The 19,358-nt window shown below is 41.5% G+C and overlaps 1 protein-coding gene across 3 annotated transcripts in view; it reads left to right on the top strand.

Annotated features, from left to right (window-relative positions):
- LOC140205142 (acyl-CoA (8-3)-desaturase-like) overlaps nt 1–19,358 on the top strand; it is a 68,203-nt gene that overhangs the window by 18,991 nt on the left and 29,854 nt on the right. For all 3 annotated transcript variants that reach the window (XR_011887762.1, XM_072272398.1, XM_072272399.1), the window contains exons 2-8: nt 3,332–3,442; nt 5,864–6,061; nt 6,511–6,612; nt 9,015–9,143; nt 11,055–11,115; nt 17,656–17,732; nt 19,201–19,298. Coding sequence is in view for 2 of the 3 variants with exons in the window: in XM_072272398.1 (XP_072128499.1) it covers nt 3,332–3,442; nt 5,864–6,061; nt 6,511–6,612; nt 9,015–9,143; nt 11,055–11,115; nt 17,656–17,732; nt 19,201–19,298 (776 nt within the window). In the remaining variant the exon portion in view is untranslated. The remainder of the gene's footprint in view (nt 1–3,331; nt 3,443–5,863; nt 6,062–6,510; nt 6,613–9,014; nt 9,144–11,054; nt 11,116–17,655; nt 17,733–19,200; nt 19,299–19,358) is intronic.

Here is a 19,358-nt window from a genome sequence, read left to right as displayed (position 1 = left end):
ACATCTGCATAAGCAGAGATATTTTCTCATCCACAGTGTCCACATTTTAGCTTTATGCCTTCTCCACAATTGCCATAATGTTCTCCACCAGATCTACTACACCACTTTTTACGCTTACACACAGCTGCTACATGACCAAACTTCTGGCATTGAAAACATCTCAGAGGGGGAGGCATACAGACTCGAATGATATAACTCATATAACCCAAGTTAACTCTATCCAACAACCTTTTCCCCCATCAAATTTAATCAATGCTAATAATCTATCTGTTCTTACTCCATCAGAAAACCCTTTTAAACATTTAGCATCCACAACTTTCCCCCCAGATAAATTAATTTTAACTTGGTCCATGGACACATCAAGGTACTCTGGAGATTACTTCCCAAAGCCACTATCATTCACTATAATTCCTTGTTGTTACTTTCCTTCCTCCCTCAGCTTTTAATCCCAAGTTTTCTTATTTTGCTTACTATATTTACAAAATGCTAAGAATGCCGCATCTCTTAACAGCTTTGTGCCCACAATATCTCCTAATACTTTTTTCAAATCCTTAGTTGGATTGATATCAGAAACAGGACCACATTCAAAACTCGACAAAACCTTAAACTTCTTCCTCCTTTAAATTTCAATCCTGTCTACTGCCTTCATCACTGGATGATAAGCCACTACAATCCTCAGTCCGCTGCTTATTTTACCATTTCCCAGAAACCTGTCATTCACTTTCCTCCATACAACTCCTATTACCCAATATCAGCTCCCTCTGTCTTCTCCATCACTTCCTTCCATCTCTACACGCCCTTGCTGCTAGAGAGCAACTCCCAGCAGCAGGCTTAGTCTTTTGATCCAACCGAGCACAGGAGGTCTGCCCGTGATCGAACCTTGATCAATAATTAGACATTGATTACAACAATAAATAGAGAGATTGCTGATCATCAGCATATTCCAAAATGCAAACCTGGAGAAATTACAAGACAATAATTAGCTTAACAATGAATTATTTCTGATTTGTTTTTCACAGTTAATTGTGGACAGATCAATGCACAGAAGGATTCTTTCAATTTTGTACTTTATATTCAGTGTTTTTCCAGTCTTTTTATTGTTGCCGTTTGTGTGTGTTGGGGGCAGTATGGTGTTTTCCTTTGAGCAGAGTCCATGGTTTTCTTTGTTTCATGGCTGTCCATGGGGAACACAAATCTCAGGGTTGTATACTGCATACGTACTTTGACAATAAATGTACTTTGAATCTTTGAGATCACCAAAAGATAATCAGTGCGAGACCAGAAATGACCATGATTAGTGAGAAATAGTCAAAAGACTAGTGTTCTGCATTTAGAGGTTAATGATCAATTACTTAGTTGTAATCTTAGCAGTGATCAGACGCAATGGACAATTAATTACCAACGAAGCAGGACGCAAGATGCAGATCAGTAATTAGAGTGATTGATAAAGACCAGAAATTACTGAAAGTTTCTGATGACAGTTCTAGAGAATATTGATCAAAAGTCAGTTTGCTGATCAACAAAAAGACTGACTTAACTCATGAAATGATTTCGCTGACCTCAGTAATTCATAATTGGTAATCACAGTAGTTACTACAGAGCTAATTTTTCAATATCAAAATAACTTGCAAACACAGATAATCCTGATCAATAAGATAGTAGAAATTGAAACGTTGAGCTTATTTGTCTTTCATGCGTATTTGATACTCGTTTCTTCTGAACATGCAATAAATTTGCATATTTTGCAATTATGTAAACTTCTTCAGATAAGTGAGGCCCATGCTCTACACAAAGGCTATGGTTTCTTTGACGATAGCACTAGTTTTATCAAGTTTTAACAGTATCCAGATAAAATTAGCTAAAACAGTGCAAAAGTTTTCAAAAACTTCTGCTTAAATTATGTCAAGTACAAATCAACTTTCTATGTAAAAAAAAAGTTTTGTCCTAAACCAGTTCCACCCACAAAATGGGTTACTGCAATACAGAGGATGTTGAATTTCTACCTATTGCAGCTGTTTGAGGATCCTTATAATTATGCTAATTTTAAAAGTTCTGTGCTAAACATTTAGTTTATTAGGCAACTGTTACTATATATAATTAAACTATTAAGTAGTTTTCATATTTAGACATTTAAAATCAACCCACAAAGCTCTCTCTGTGTCTCTCCCCTCCCAATCCTCCCCCGGATTAGAACTGATCAACCCGATCCAATGATTAATTAGACAGAGTCACTATACACATTGTAAATCAGGGGCAAGTTTAGACACCATCGCTCTGTGTGCTGTCTTTTGATTTGGGGCAGAAGTTCCTCTTTTTCTGCCTGGGGTTGGCTCTTCTCAAATCTCTTGCAGAGCAATTAAAATATTTATGGTGTCTAAACCATTTTTGAAAAGCCTCCTTCCGCATTTACAAATTAAACCAAAGAATTTATTATCATTGAAATGGCAGAAGTGTGGTGATGGAGTTCACTTTTCACTGCAGTCTCAGCAATCAGTTTACAATCTGAAACACCCTAGGTGCTACCTAAGCAAAAGTTATCAACTCAGTCCTTCAAAATAAACTAGATCTGTTTTATTCTAATCTTTTAAGTATGCAACATTTGTATAGTTCCATTGCCTATGCTGTTTATTGGAAAACCTCACAGACCCACCCAATATATTCTCTCTAACTCTGTCAAAACAATTAAAGGCATACCCTGCTTTAAAATGGTGCTGAGAGTGCCAGCCCAGAACACAGAACCACGGCTACCAATTTGATTAATTCAGCCCTGCCACTTGCACCTCTCCAACATACAGACAAGTTCAAAGGGAAGCCTTCTTATTCATAGAGCCATAGAAAAGTACAGCACAGAAACTGGCCCTTTGGCCCATCTAGTCCATGCTGAGTATGAGGGTGATCACGCTCTCGCTTCTCCACTTCAAACATTTTCTTTCGCAATCAGGACTTTTCGATTCTGATTTCCACTAGTATAATTACAATAATTGTTCTTCCACTGCTCTACAACATTGCGTGAGTTTTACATGTCTGATCCTGCACAGCCTGATAATTCATTTATTTTACCACGATCTGACGTTCTGCTCAAATGCCTTGTCTATTGTCTGTGATCCTGTGATTTGAAGGGTTATGAACTCCAGTTTAGAATCGAATAACTTCAACTGCTTTTATTTTACCCATGGGTGCAGTTTATAAGATCAAACCTCAGTTTCTCTATTTACAAACTATAAGCCTTTGACAATTTTTAAAAATATTAGTTTGCTGCGAGTACCACATTGTCTGTAAAAAAAAAAAACTTTTAAATTAATTATGATAACAATCAGTCTCTTCCTTTTAGGACCCATTTACTGCCTTTCATATTGATAAGACACTGGTGAACAAGTACCTTAACTCTCTGTTGATTGGGGAGCTTGCACCTGACCAGCCCAGCTTAGAATCATGGAAAAGTGTGAGTACTTTCTTTAGTTACCATTCTGTAAGTGGATCCCAGTTTACAATGATCACACATTACTATCTGTTGGACCTTATGCAAATTGGCTGCCTTCAGTATATTGCGAAAGAAACTGTAACAGTACCATGGATTTAACTGCTGTACAATTCAATTTCAGTGAAAAATTAAATGTAATTGAAAATTGGGGATTTACTTTATGATTCAAAATCAATCGATGATTTTCCAATGGATTTTCCTTGTGTGTGGAGCACTGACATATGCATGAGGTCAGACAGGCACAGTGGCATTCACAAATGCAATGCATGCCTATAAATTGCTAAGATGACATGTATTCATAGATGTTTGTCATGGTCTGCCTAGAGCATTTAAGGGTAGTTGGATGGGAGCTGATGGTCTTGGAGTGACACTCAGGTAGAATCATGGCTTCATATCCTTCTTTGTTGCTAAACAGGAGGCTCCAATGTTGAAACCTGTACAGATTTTACTCCAGCATTTGCACGCCCCCAGCTAATGGTCACGTTCTTTGTCCAATCCTCAACACTGACCTATTAAGCAACCCAGCCTCTAAAACAACTTTCTGTACTGACTCATTTCCTCTGACCGTCTAATCCAGGCAACTACTGATACCATCCCATGCCTGCCAATCCGTCCCACCCCTCCCTAATGACTGGCAACTGACCTTTGCTCTGACAGCCGGCATCCACCAATGTTTACTCTGACCCCTCTATTTAATGATTGGCACTATGCCCTTATTCTGCCAAACCCAACCTTGACCCAGTTCTGGATTTACCTTATTTTCTCCATTGCTCTTAGGAGTTGTGCACCTCTGGATTTTGCAGAGTGGGCCCTTAGGTAGACATTCATTGGCCTGCTCTGAGTTTAGTGATGAACAGCAGCATAGCGGTTAGCGTGACGATATTACAGCTCGGCACATCGGAGTTTAGAGTTCAATTCCAACGCCTTCCATAACAGTCTGCACATCCTCCCCGTGGAATGCGTGTGTTTTCTCCGGTTCTCCGGCCTCCTCCAACAGTCCAGAGATGTACCAGTTAGTAGGTTAATTGGTCACTGTACATTATCCCGTGATGAGGCTAGGGTTAAATCGGGGGTTGCTGGGCAGTGCGGCTCTAAGGACAGGAAGGGCCTGTTCTGAGCTGTAAATAAATAAACTCAACTTTACAGGTGGCAGCCAATTTCCAGGGGTCTACCTTGAACATAGGCAGATGCCGATGTTGCTGTGAATGCTTGGGTTAGGGTGTTCTGTAAAGGAAATACACATTTGCTTCTAAATGTTGGAAAAAAATACACTTTGTGGCCATAGGGTGTATTTTTTTCCAACATTTAGAAGCAAATGTGTACTTTTGTGGCCACTGAGTGAATGTTCGTGGTCTTCTGTTGCTGTAGCCCATCCACTTCAAGGTTTGATGTGTTATGCATTCAGAGATGCTTTTCTACACACCACATTACATCATTTCTGTCATGTGTGGTTAATTGAGTTACTGTCGCCTTGCTGTCAGCTTGAAACAGTCTGGCCATTCTCCTCTGACATCTCTCATTAATAAAGGCATCTTCACTCACAGATTACCACTCACTGGATGGTTTCTTTTTGCTTTTCATACCATTCTCTGTAAGCTCCAGAGACTGTTGTGTGTGAAAATTCAAGGAGACTTTCTGAGGTACTCAAATCACCCCACTTGGCACCAACAAATATTTCACAGTCAACGTTACCTAAATTACATCACTGCCCCCATTCTGATGTTTGGTCTGAACAACAAGTGAACACCTTGACCATGTCGGCGTGCCTTTATGCATTGAGTTGCTGCCACATGATTGGCTGATTAGACATTTGCTTTAAAGAGCAGGTGTACCTAATAAGGTGGCTACTTAATGTATGTTTATATAACTTATTTAAATATAGTCTCAACAATATTGAAGATGGATGATCATCTTGTAACTTTGCCATGGACAGTCCCAAGCCTCGCTGCAAAAGCAGGAGGGTTGGGCATGGGGCTAGCAGTCCTATCCTGTAAAAAAACCAAAGCTACAGAGACACCAACAGAAGATCCAAAGACCTCATCCCTGGGAGAGAAAGGATCTTCGAAAACGGGCTAAACCCAGGGACAATTGAAAGACTGGCCCAGGACTGAGGGCCCTGGAAAACTGCTGTTGGTGGCCCTTGCCCCATTAGGGGTGATGGACTTAGCTAACTAAATATGATCATCTTGTAAAGTGAGATTCCATCTACACTGTTAAGTAACTTTTTCCACCCTGACCATCTCCCTTTTCTGAGTCACAATGCAAACATTAATTTAGTTGCCCTGTCCAATACTGCTACATTTTTCCAGCCTTTTCTGCTTATATTTTAGACTTGTTAGTGTATGTTTTGACTTTCATCAACTTTTGCACCTTTCCTTTCAGAAAGAGGTGACAGAAGATTTCAGGGAGCTGCGCGCCACTTTGGAAAGGACAGACCTCCTCCAGCCAAATAAGCTGTTCTTCGCTGGACTCCTGGCTCACATTCTGCTTCTTGAAGCCGCGGCCTGGCTCAACCTTTGGTACTTTGGAGCCTCCCTCTTCCCCTTTCTGATCAGCTCACTCCTTCTGAGTACTGTGCAGGTAGGTTTACACTTAGGAGTTGCTCAGCTAGATGAATCTTTCCAGCGTACATCTATTTAGCAAATTAGCAGGAGCACGGATTACTTAAAATGGAATATGTTACTCATCAGACCCATGCATGCAATTTAATATTTATAGAGCATAAGTGGCCATGGTTCATGTTGACCTGAATTACTGAGCAGACATCTATAAAAACTACACCTTACTCCCTTAAACCAGAAAATTAGTGGTTTCTCAATACAGCATGTATTTTCTCTTAATAACATTGGGTCATTCTAGCTAGCAGATTTAGGAATCTAGACTAGAAATGTGAGATATTTTAGGTTCTCTGCATCGATGAAATGCCAAATTAATCATATACCACTATTACTGACAAGCCAAGGTAAATAGAGTTGTTGTTCAGTGTGTTTGGTACCTAACTGTAACATCCTGCTTTGGTTTGCTTGCAGGCGCAGAGTGGTTGGTTACAGCATGACTTCGGACATCTCTCTGTTTTCAGCAAATCCAAGTGGAACCATCTCGTCCACAAGTTTATTATTGGTCACCTGAAGGTGGGTCACACTGCGCATTACGGGGGCTTCACTGTCTTGATTCTTCATATTACACCACAGGAAAGAGCAATTCAGCCTATCAGCTGCATGCTGGCTCCTAAAAGAGCAATCCTATCAGACCCATCAGCCCTCCTTATGTCCCTGAAATCCAGTGACCTATTCTCCCTCAAATCCCTCAGATTCATTGTCTCTTATCTTCACCAAAGGGTCATTTACAGGAGCAAATTAACCTGTCAGCTTGACTGTGATGTGAGAGATTTTGAAATCACTTGGTTGGAAAACCATACAGGCACAGGGATAACATGCAAATTCCACACAAACAACACTTGAAGCCAAAATCGAATGGAGTCCCTGAAGCTATCAGGCAGCAGGGTTAACTGCTCTGTCACCTGTCACTGGACTATTGTAACCACTGGTCAGTGCACAACTCCCCAACTCAGTTGTATGTGATTCCTCAAAGTGAGCTTTATTACCTTTCTCTCTTCTTGTTGGGCTTGTGTCCTCCATGCCCCTGTGCCGGCTTCTCCCTCAAATATATTCAACTGTCTTTGTGCCTATTTCTCTGTTGCTCTCTATCTCTTCTAGGTCTTTTCTATCCTGTCTCTGAGCATCTCCAAGTCTTCTTCATAACTTGCCTTGGGTTTCTCAACTTTGGTGTGTATATTGTTTTTGACTTGCTGCATATTTCTTACCATTGATCCCTCCCACTGCTGTGCACTGACTCCCTTATAGTTTACGTTAGAATTCCTCAGCATGTAACACCGTGTGACTTCATCCTATATGTTTCTGTAACTGCTCATCGACACAGTTAGAATTCTTCATAAATTGGTCTATGCATGCTGAACTGCAGGAATTAAATGACCCAGCAACTTGAATGGTGCTGTGACGTGCATGTATCTGGTGAGTGGAAAAGGACATCTCTTTGGACATCTCTCCATGTTCAGCAAATCCATGTGGAGTCATCTTTTCCACAAGATTATTACTGGTCACTTGAAGGTGGGTCTTACTGCACGTGGGGTTATTTTGCTTTAACCTCTACAGTTCTATTGTAGCAGATTATATTGACCCCAAACTCAATCCAGAAATACCCGCTGGAAATGTTGTGTAAGGAGGACATCCGTTCTGGTGGCAATGCCCCTGAGATTAAATAGTTTGCTGAACATCACTGCTTATGCTTGCGAATCTTAATGATCATTCTGCATGTTGATTAACACCATCAGGGAAAAGAAGTTGGTCAATTTCACTGATTCCCAAGATAGTGATAAGACATGGAGACACAGGAGACTACCAGTTCAAGATTAATTGTCATACAACCATACACAGGAATTCAGCCAAACAAAACAGCACTCACCTGGGATCATGGTGCAAAGCACACTACCAGCAGTCTGACACAACACATAGAGCACGTATAGTTATGAAAGCAGAAAAACATACAATCACAAAAGATAATATGATAGCCCAACTGCTTGAGTGTCATGGCCTGCAGACTGATGGTGCACAGATGTTGTCCTGGAGCTATGTTTCTGCAAGGTCAAGCCGCAGCAGTTCCCCATTTTGCCAGTGCAGCCACAGATAAAAGCAATCCAGCATGCCTTCCCATGATTGAATACTGGAGGTCATCACTGACAGGAGGGGGCAACCTCTAAGCCTGTACAGAATCCAGTAGCACGCAGCCAGCTCCACTGTTTCCTTCGCCAGGAGCTGCAACAGGCGACTCCTCGGCATAAGGGGCTGGTTCACGTAACAACCAAGGCAAAGCAGCTCTTCAACCATCTGTGTCACCAATGAACCAGTGAGTTGGACTCACAATATTCTATATTACCATTGTCCAGCAGGGTCTTGCGATCACAATGAAAACACCCAAGCCAATAACCTGTTGCATCGCACACGGCCTGCGCACACCACCTCTGACTCCTTCTTCCTTCTGGATGGCTGTAGCAGGATGCAACAAGTCCAGCTTCACCGCTATCCAGCAACTTGCTAGTGGGGTAACCTGCTGCACTTGATATTTTTAATAACCCACGGAGTCTTGTGATCATACAAAAAGACATAAAGGGCAAACAATTGCACCTATGTTTGGACCCTGAGAGGCTGCTGTGTCTGAGTGTGCCTCCATCTTAGCAGAAAGCAGTAAGATGCTGAAATCAGCAATAAAGAAAAACTTGTTTGATGCAGGTCTCAGCCAGAGACTTTCACCTGCTCAGTTTGTTTCTTGCTAGTTATAAAATGCATCCTTTGTAGCTTACACTCAAAAGAAAATAAATGCAGTATATTCAGCTAGTGGCTGTTTGTTGGGAGCTTGACGATGTTTGGTGTACAGTATAGGGGTGGTTAGTGGCCACACAGAGGGAGAAGTTAGATATTATTGCAAACCAACAATGACTCTTTCTCCTCTGGTACAGGGTGCCCCAGCAAGCTGGTGGAACCACCTCCATTTTCAGCACCATGCCAAACCCAACTGCTATCGCAAGGACCCTGACATTAATATGCATCCCATCTTCTTTGTCTTGGGAACGAAGCTTCCAATTGAGGTAAGTAAGGCATGGATATCTCAATCACATTATTTCCTCTGTACTGCTCCTGCCACCAGGACTTTGAGAGACTGCTGGAGTAGCCTGGATCCAGCTAAATGATTTGGAACACTAGTTAGTGCAGCTATTTAATAGGTTATGGAATTCTAGTTGTTAGGCACAGTACAAGGGATAGACAGGATTTGAAATGGAGAAGACTGACTGTGAGTGTTGTCCAGGATCTCAGCTGAGGTACCAATAGGAGCCCAAATGAGGTCTTGGAGAAGATAAGCATGGACAGTGTTGCAGAGGTGCCTTGGTCTGGGGGAGGGCTGGCTTCATTGAGAACTGGAGAACAGGACCTTTTAAAAACTTACTAGCTCTGGCTTTAGGGCTTCAAATGGGCCTGATATTCCTACCTAGTGGTAGTCTTGAATAAAATTTCAGGACTAGTATTTCAGTCTGAAAAGAGCAGAATTCTGCTTTTCATGGTCCATGTTGCTGTTGTTTACAGTATTTGCCTTGCTAGGACTTGGCAGGAGAGAGGATGGAGGAGGGGGAAACAGATGGGTAGAAAAGTTATTCTTAACACTTCAAGATAAGATCAAATGACGTCATATCACAGATAACTGTGCTTACATGTGTGTAAGTATTCAGCAGCGGTCATTATAGTGCATTAACTGTCAGTAAAAGCTTTGCTGCTACTTTCCAAACCTGCTTCCTTCCCTACTTAGAAAGCCGAGGACAGCTGGTACATTGGAGTACCATCACCTCCCACAGTTTCTTCCCTAGTTACGCATTGGTCCTAACCTGGAAATAATCTCTTTTTTCCTCATATTCCTTGTGCTATAATCTTGGAACCTACTACCTCTAAAAGCAACATGGGTGTTGCTTCCTCAAACAGATTGCAAAGGTCCAACGAGTCCACCATTTTCTCAAGCAATTAAAAATAGATTATCAACGGCAGCTTTGCCAATGATGTCCACATCCCAACAATAAATGAAAGAGTTATGAATTTGGAGATCTTTAGGGTGAGGGTACATGTGTGGTTGGTGGATCCAAGGATTTTATATGTTCCCATTTGGGCAAACGACGAGGTATGTAGAGCTCATGAAACAGCTGGATGGGAAAATAGATTAAGCAAAGAAGGATGGATTTTATAAAGTATTGAGCAACAGCTCTACAAATTAGGAATGAAAGCAAAAACATTCTGGAAATACTCTGAAGGGGGGCGGGCTGGTGGCGCAATGACATCGGTGCCGGACCCGGGAGTGGAGGTTCCTGGGTTCAAAACTAGTTGGGTTCGCTCCCAAGTACGCTTTCCATCCATGCCAGGTTGATTGTCGAGATCGCAACTCGACCTCGTAAAATAAAGAGAAAAATACTGCGAAAATGTCTGTGTGACAAGTGGCACGCCGCGCAGTCGCTCTCTAGCTCCGCGCCTTGTAAAAAGCCATGAAAAATCCATCATCACGGATGCACGCACGCGGACGCAAACGCACACGTACAGACGCACACAGGCACACGCCAAAAAAAAGGAAATACTCTGAAGGTTGGACAGCATCTGTGGAAAGAGAAACAGAGGGAATGCTTCTGGAGGAGTCTTGGACCTGAAGCGTTGCCTTCGTTTCTCTTTCCACAGACGCTGCCTGACCTGCTGAGTGTTTCCAGCATTTTCCATTTTTATTTCAGACTTCTAGCATCTGCATTTATTTTAGATTTTCATAAATTAGGAATTTGAGTAGACTAACGTAAGGGGCCCAGAACATTTAAAGTCATAGGGATGTCCAGACTTCTGTTTCTGGGATTTCAACATGGACTCCATTTGCTCAAGACACTACATTCAGTACTAATTCATAAAAGGCACTCCACAAGTCTCGCTGTTATTTTCATAAATATGCATAAAGTTAATATTAATACTCTCTAATCTAGGTGGGAAAACAGAAGAAGAAGTTTATGCCATACCAATACCAGCACAAGTATTTCTTCCTGAGTAAGTCCTGATAGCATTTTGTAAACATATCACTGTATTTACATAGAATGTACAGCACAGAAATGAAGTATTCAACCTGACTGGACTGTGCCAAGAGTTCGTGCTCACCTTCTGCACCTCATCATTTCCACTTCTCGTGTTTAGCTTGCACGAAATTGGATGAACCTTGCATCCATTTATGCCATTTGTCTCAACAATTCCTTTTCAATATTTTCCAGTCTCTCTCCACACTCAGGTTCTGCTAATTTTTTTGTTAAACTTGAAATCGATTAAATCACCTGTCCAGTTCATTCTTCAATCTTCACAAATTTCCTTCCCACGGCACATCCTTACACAACTACAGCAGATGAAAATCCTGCTCTTTTACCTCCTCCTTCCCCACTTTCCAGAAACTCTTGTCTCCAGATGCAGCAATGATTTACTTGCTGGTGTTCCTGTTCAGTGTATTTAGTCTATATTCACTGCTCGTGCGTCCTCAGGTCCTCAGCTGAAATTGAGTTCAGAGAGGGCAATTGCTTTGTCCAATATCTCCATGCAGTCTGCAAGCATTACCCAGAGTTTCCAGTCATTGTCACTTTAATTCTCTGATTCTCTTTTACTCTCTCTACCTTCTCCTTTTCCGTGAGTGTAAGTTTGAGGCATAGCACTGCATATTACAGCCTTCTGGGCTCCACGTAAAATAGTTGAACTCAGGATTATCAGCAGTTGCACTTCAGGTTTTCAGCATTCACAATTGTTTCTCATTGTAATGTGTAATAACTATTCTGTGTTAACCCTTCCCACTGCCCATCTATACCATCCCTTTGGACTGAACTGTGTTCTCTTTATTGCCCCTTTTTTCTACCTTGCACAGCCACCCCCTTTATTTACCCTCCCCATTTTCAACCTTATCACAGATCTTCTCCTTCGGAATTGGAATTGCTTTGCTATTGCCACATCTACTAAGATACAGTGAAAAGCTCGTCTTACAGACTGTTCATACAGATCAAATCATTACACGGTGCATTGAGGTAGAGCAAGGTAAAACAATAACTGCAGAATAAAGCGTAACAGCTATAGAGAAAGTGCAGTGCAGGTAAACAATAAGGTGCAAGATCATAATGAGGTACTGTAGATTGTGAGGTCGGGAGTCTATCTCATCGTACTAGGGAATCATTCAATAATCTAATAACAGTGAGGTAGTAGCTGTCAGTGAGCCTGGTAGTATATGATTTCAGGCTTTTGTTTCTTGTGCCTGATGGAAGAGGGGAGGAGAGAGGATGTCCAAGGTGATTGGGGTCTTTGATTATGCTTGTGGATGCTTTATTGAGGCTGTGAGAAGTACAGACAGAATCCATGGAGAGGAGGCTTTGCCCATAACTCTCTGAAGCTTCTTTTTGTATCATAGGAAGAGCAGTTGCCATGCCAAGCTGCTATGCATCCAAACAGAATGTTTACTATTGTTCTGTATGTTGATACAAATTGGTAAGGATCAATGGGGACATGCCAAATTTCTTTAGCTTCCTGAGTAAGTAGAGGTGTTGATGAGCTTTCTTGGTCCTGGTATCTACATGGTTAGCCCAGGACAGGCTATTGGTGATGTTCTCTCTTAGGGGCCTGAAGCTCTCTACCTTCTCAACCTTAGCACCTTTGTAGTAAGGAGCTTGTGCACTGCACCACTTCCTAAAGTTAATGACCAGCTCTTTTGTTTTGCCAACATTGATTGAAAGGTTATGGTCATCACAGCATGTTACTAAGCTCTCTTATCTCCCTGTACCTTGACCACTGTGGTGGTGTCATCTGCAAACTTGTAGATGGAGTTAGAGCAGAATCTGGCTACACAGTCCTGAGTTTACAGGGAGTTCAGTAGAGGGCTGAGGATGCAGCCTTGTGAAGACCCAGTGTTTAGAATAATCATAGCAGAGGCGTTGTTGGCTATCCTTATTGCTTGTGGTCTTTTGGTCAGGAAATCAAGGATCCCATTGCAGAGAGAAACACTGATTCCCAGGCTCAGAGTTTGTTGATGAGTTTGCTTGAAATGATAGTATTGTTCTCTGCTCCCCTCTATTGTCCTTTGTACTTATTTTTTAGTTGTGACAAGAGATCATAAACATTTTACATAGACACTATTTGATTTACTGAGTGTTTCCAGCATTTTCTCTTTATTTTTAATTTGAATTTCCAGTATTATTCTTCTGTTCATTTACATATTACTTGCTGACTTGCAGGTTTATTAATGCCATAAATTTATAAGTAATGATGGGTTTACATTTGGTTGGACAGATTCCCCACTTTATACTCTCACTACAGGAGGTCTCACAAATATCTCTGTATTGTAGACTTTGAGCAAAATTTTAAGTTAAGGTTAATGTAAATTTTAAATTAAATGCTTGGTGTCATCTGAAATGAACTCTTTCAGGATGTGTGCCAGGTCTGTCGTTTTCCACTTAACCTCATTTCCTAATTCAGGGACTCGTGAATTCTGCAATAAAATGTTTTGTAACCACTAAAAATCTGGCAAAGTGCTGGCAATACTTGATCCATGGGCTGGATCTGTGCAAGTAATATTTGGGTCTATAACCTTTGAGAATATTTACTGAATATTGAATCAGGCCCCTAATTTTAGCCCAAGAAATATAACCTGGCAGTAATGTGCTTTTCACTGATCTGTGAGAACAACAAACCTATACAATACCTGGAGTAAACAAGCATCATTAATTGTACTCCAAAAATAATCTCATTCCAACATGCTTTATGGGAAAAGTTTTAATATGCAACCTATAGAGGAGATACCATTGACAGTGAACGTAGCCAAGGATGTAAAATGATTCCACCTTGCAACATTTAAAGACAGGAATTTAATTTTACAGATGACATGCATATTAACAAATTGACGAGAGGTAGAGAAAGTGCAGGAATCTGTAGGGAGAGGATACATGTTCCTTAATAACTGGAATCCTTTTTTTAGTTGTGCAATGGTCATACCATGCTCTTCTGTTGGCTGAGCAGAACAGTCCCATCCCTCCACAGATTGGGTAGTGATTGGCCACAGTCTTAGAATTAGAGGCCACAGTCTTATAATTAGAGGTTATGGCCACAGTCTTAGAATTAGAGGATGCCCATTTAAAACAGAGATGAGGAGAATTTTTTTTAGCCAGAGGGTCGTGGATTTATGGAATTCATTGCCACATACAACTGTGGAGGCCCGATCATTGAGGGTGTTTAAGGAGGAGATTGATAGGTATCTAATTAGGGTATCAAGGGATATGGGGAAAAAGCCAGAAATTGGAACTAGATGGGAGAACAGTTTAGCTGATGGTGGAGTGGCAGAGCAGACTCGATGGGCCGAATGGCCTACTTCTGCTCCTTGTCTTGTGATTGTTCCCTCTTTCCATCACTGAGAGACTGCAACATTCATTGGTTGAATACATGCCACAAGTAAGGATAGAAATGATCCTTTATGGGCAATGGATTGATTAATTGAGATTAAATTGAGGAATAGCTTTTGAGAGCTGTTGGGTGGGGGGGGGAGAAATTGAGTACGTCTGGGAGGCTACGTACAAAATGTGAGTGGAAATATATTTGAAATGAGAGAATTATGTAAAACTGGTGTTTCTCAGTGGCCTTTCCACCCCTGTTGTCTGACACTTTGTCTCTGTTATTCCAAGTCTCCTGACTTATCTTGCTGTGGTGCGATACATTTTCCTTTACATTGACTGGCCAGCTCTCTCTCCTGACTTCCCCATAAAGCCGGTATGCAGAGAGTGGATATCCTGTGTTTACCTCATACAGCCAGTAGTCCGTGAAGAGTGTTAAATTTGCTGAGACACGGTTACTGTGGATCGAAGGTGTGTGTGGGATGCTGGGAATGTAAGGAACTTAAAAAGCTAATTGTTGCAATGAGCATATGTCTGCAGTCAGAAGCTCAGTGCTTCCAGCTGAAGTGTTTATGATTTTTAGGATTAAATGCGAACTTGTATAAACTTCCTACAATTACTCCCCTTTCCTCCCCTCTCTGAATACAGTGATTTTTATTCTCTGGGTGCTGGCAGCTTGTGGTTCATCCCCTAGCAGTCAATGCAGTTGTCAGCTAAAGTAGAGTTGCCGGGCTATGATCAGTGGTAACAGAAGGGTGTGAGCATACTTTTAACTGCTGATTCCTCGTGTACCCTTTCCCATGGGAGGTCACTGAGGAGGAGGGGAACTTATCAGGATTTATCCTTTGTGGCCAACTTTATGAGTTGAATTTTTGTCCTTAGTGTACCTAAAGTTAGCACAGAATTGAGTCTGTGAGCTTGTATGCATTAATTCTGTGCTCGGCGATGGGCCTACAAGCTGTCATACCCAACTAGCTGCTAAACTATTGGAGACTTAAGTCTTTAAGAAACTCTGATGGAAACCTGATATTTTTTCACCTCTGTGATCCAGATACAATCTACAAAGGTCCTAACACAAGGAGACTTCACTCTTTGTATGGTCTAGTAAGGCTCTGGTTGTAGTTCCGGCCCTCCAAGCCATGTGAACAGAGCTGTGAAGGGTCTCTATTGTACATTGATGAGAAGCCAGTGGAAACCACGCCTCCACTTTTACTTCCAAGATCGTGCCAATAATTGCAGTTGAAGATTGGTGAAATTTATATAGTTGGGTCTTGGTGGCGTAACTGAATTGGAAATGGTATTTATTCACACTGTACTATAAAACAGTATAACTATGGAAATGTTTGCAATGGCCTCAGAGTATTTGAGGGTTTCTTCAATGTAAAGTATTCCCTATTCCTCATTTCATCTCTTGCCAATATTCAAGCATATTTATATAAAATTGAACAAGACAGACATTTTACTGCTCTCAGTTATTGTTTCAGTAGGGGCTAACTCTATCCTTTCGAGCTTGCCTTTGAACTCTTGTTGGTTTTAGAGAGTTTTCCTATAGTACAGCCCATCCCTTGCTTTGGGATGTGGGACGAAAATGGAGTACTCACTTTACTGCCATTTCCATGGGTACTCATTTCAGGTGATCAAAATGCATGGTCATCCTAGCATTACTCAGATCTTCACAACTCATGACAATCACATCACTGCTGCTTTGTATGATCAGATCCTGTCTTTGTAAGCTTCAAGCTCCACCTAATGCCTCAATTGTTTTCTGTCTATCCTGCATGTAATTCTTTCTGCCACGGAATTGTATTTCTGAAAAGAGTGCAAGATGATATGTAGTGATGAGAGTTGGATTTGACACATTAATGGGCAAATGAAAGACAAAGCTGCCCTAATGCAGATGTCATTTCCCCTTCTAATGTCATCTCTGTGTGCAAAGTGTCCATTATTTGCTCAGCATCTGAAATAGTCCATGACATATTGATGCACTGTTTGCTTTTAATTCTCTGTGATACATCAGATTGAAAGCAGTGAATTGTGAACAATTTTAAATCGGTGCCTCTTGGAGTTAGGTTTTGTACTGTGTGGGTACTTATCAATCATTTAAATGTTTTAACATTTTGATTGTAACACTGATAACTTCAGTACACAGTCTATGGCCCTGTTCCACCCACAGCACAGGACTCTCTCCATATCTTGAAGTAATAAGGAACCCAAGCATTGCCCCCATCATCTCCCTGGGTTATCTATGATCCGTTTGAAGTTTGCTGTGATTTTTTTTACCTCCTCTCACTCCGCCTCCCCCCCCCCCCCCCCCGGTCCTCCCGTGTTTCTATGGCAGTCTATCTTTGCCCAAGGAAAGGGTTCTTTGTCAGCATTTATTTGATATGTATGACTGCTTTGTCAGACCAGACAGGTTTTAATTCCGCTTAAAGGAAATAAACAACGTTAAAATTCCTTAAAAGCCAGGATGTCCCCAATTTTGCATTTTCTTTATTTGTTAGCAGCTGATTTGACCTTGGGTGCCACAGGTAGAGCAGCTACCTCGAAACTACATAGACCTGGATTCAATACTGACCTCAATTGCTTCCTGCATGGAGTTACAGAACACAGAACACAGAACATAGAACAGTACAGCACAGTATGGGCCCATTTAGCCTATGACTTTGTTCCAACCCAGATATAATTCTCCATTTTCGTCCACATCCCAAAGACACACTGGTTAGTATGATAATCGGCCACCAACTATTACCCCAGTGTAGGGGAGTGGTTGAAGAATCAGGATGGTGTTGATAGGCATGTGAGAAAGAATAGGTTGCAGGCAAAGAGAGAATGGATGGAAATATGCTTGAGAGTTGTTATAGACTTAATGGGCTGAATGGCCTCCTATGTCATGAGTAAATACAATATAGACAACCTAATGCACCCAGATGGATGCAACCCAACTTCTAAACGAGTGTATGTTTTTTTTTTCCCTCTTGTGCATTGGCTAAATGGAGAAATAGGCTATCAAGAGCTTGCATGGTGATAGAGGCAGGAATGGTTCATTACCATTGACTCCATTGTATGCCAGTATTTTGCTAGAGTTCCTTTTTTTCAAAGCTACTCTTCATTCATGATCTTTAAAAATGTACAAAAAAGAAGAAAAAGTGCAACAATTGTGGCTTTTCTTTTCTCTCTGCCACAGTTGGGCCTCCAGCACTGCTGCCTCTCTACTTCCAGTGGTACATCTTTTACTTCGCTGTGACTCGCAAGCAGTGGGCGGTGAGTATTTACAGCAGCCTCCAGGATGTTGCATTAGCATTGGCTTCAATTCCCTCAACTTGTTACTTGTGATTTAATCATTACTCCCTCGATGACCTAATGGCCATGTGATATACACTGGGCCCTTCAGGCAAATCCAGGCTCCTTTCCTGATTGAAGATAGCCGATCTCATTCGGACACAGTCTACACAGAAGTGTGCTATATCCCCCTCTCTGCTACTGGGTTACAGAGCAGCGAAAAACAGGCTTGGATTTTGCTCCAGAATGCTTTCAAATGACTGTGGCTAATGATGTTAGTCGGAGGTATTGGGTTTTAACTGGTACACCTGTATTTAATAATATACTGATATATCTGTTAAGTGAGTATTACTAGTGGGAGTGTTTAATTGTATGTACTACAGTGCTGTGTGGTAGATATTAGGATATTTAGTAAATGTCAAGTATTTAGGTACTTCAATATCAACACTGTACAAAGAGAACACAGTTATATTCAATAATGTGTACACATGGGGACATGTAATACAACTTTATTTTGATAGCCAGTTCAGGTATACGTTGGGTAAAGAAAATAATTTTCTATAAAGTATAACTGCTATGGACAGTGAGTTGTGTTCAGACACTCATTTCCATGACCCACACCCACAGCCACTTTATTCTTTTAGTAAAACCATTTCATTAGTAACAGGAAGAAAGGGACACTTTCAGGCTGAAAACCTTTTTGGACTCATTCTGTACTCATACATTCTTCCAAGGATTATTTATGCTTGCACTGATGTATCTACCGGCAGTTCTCAGTCGGTTCCCTGATTGTTTGAGTTATTTTATGCAAGTAATGCACATCACAGATAGCACGCCTGCTTACTGAGAACCAGCAACACAGTGGGATTTCATTTCCCCGATTATCACTTGTGGGGTAAGTACTCCTGCTATTTCCATTAGTTTTATGATAGAGACTTCATGAAACTCCAGAGGTTCCAGTGTCACCTATTCACAGTTAATGCTGCTGGATCTGATATGAATCCAAAGGAAGGTATTTTTCATTGTCAAATTCCTTCTGGTGCAATATGTTTGCCCTTTATTAAAAGTTCCTCCCATTACCATCAATAGTCTTTTAAATATTCACTTTAGTTTGATCCAGATCAAAGCTCCCTCTCCAGCACATCTGCAGTGTTGAGTGCTTCGCTTCTGCCCTGTAAATTGCGTGTGCGTCAGCTATGGAAAGGGTGGACAGGTGGCCACTGGTGGTCCTGGGCAAGAATTCCCGTGATCCTATTTTTCCGGGTGGAGTGGATGATCAGCAGTGGCTCCACTCCCACCCCTCAGTGCTTCAGTGGCCAGCTGATAACCACTGTCCTGTCACAGGTAAAGTAATGTGCATCATAGATAGCCTGTCGTTCCCCACCACAGAGGGGAAATATGAACTAGAATGAAATAAAGTTTAAAAAAAAAATGTTTCTGCCTTTTACAGGACCTGGCTTGGATGGTGTCCTTCTACATCCGTATCGGCCTGACATACATTCCACTGCTCGGAATTCGAGGACTCCTGGCCATGTTCTTCCTTGTGAGGTAGGGCTGGCATGTCGTAGCACTGCTCGCATTGGTTAGGGTTCGTTGTCTGCAGCAGCA

This window comes from Mobula birostris, chromosome 11, assembly GCF_030028105.1.
Source record: "Mobula birostris isolate sMobBir1 chromosome 11, sMobBir1.hap1, whole genome shotgun sequence".
Lineage (NCBI taxonomy): Eukaryota > Metazoa > Chordata > Chondrichthyes > Myliobatiformes > Myliobatidae > Mobula > Mobula birostris.
The sequence above is the reverse complement of the archived record's forward strand: the minus strand, read 5'-3'. Positions and strand labels throughout refer to the sequence as shown.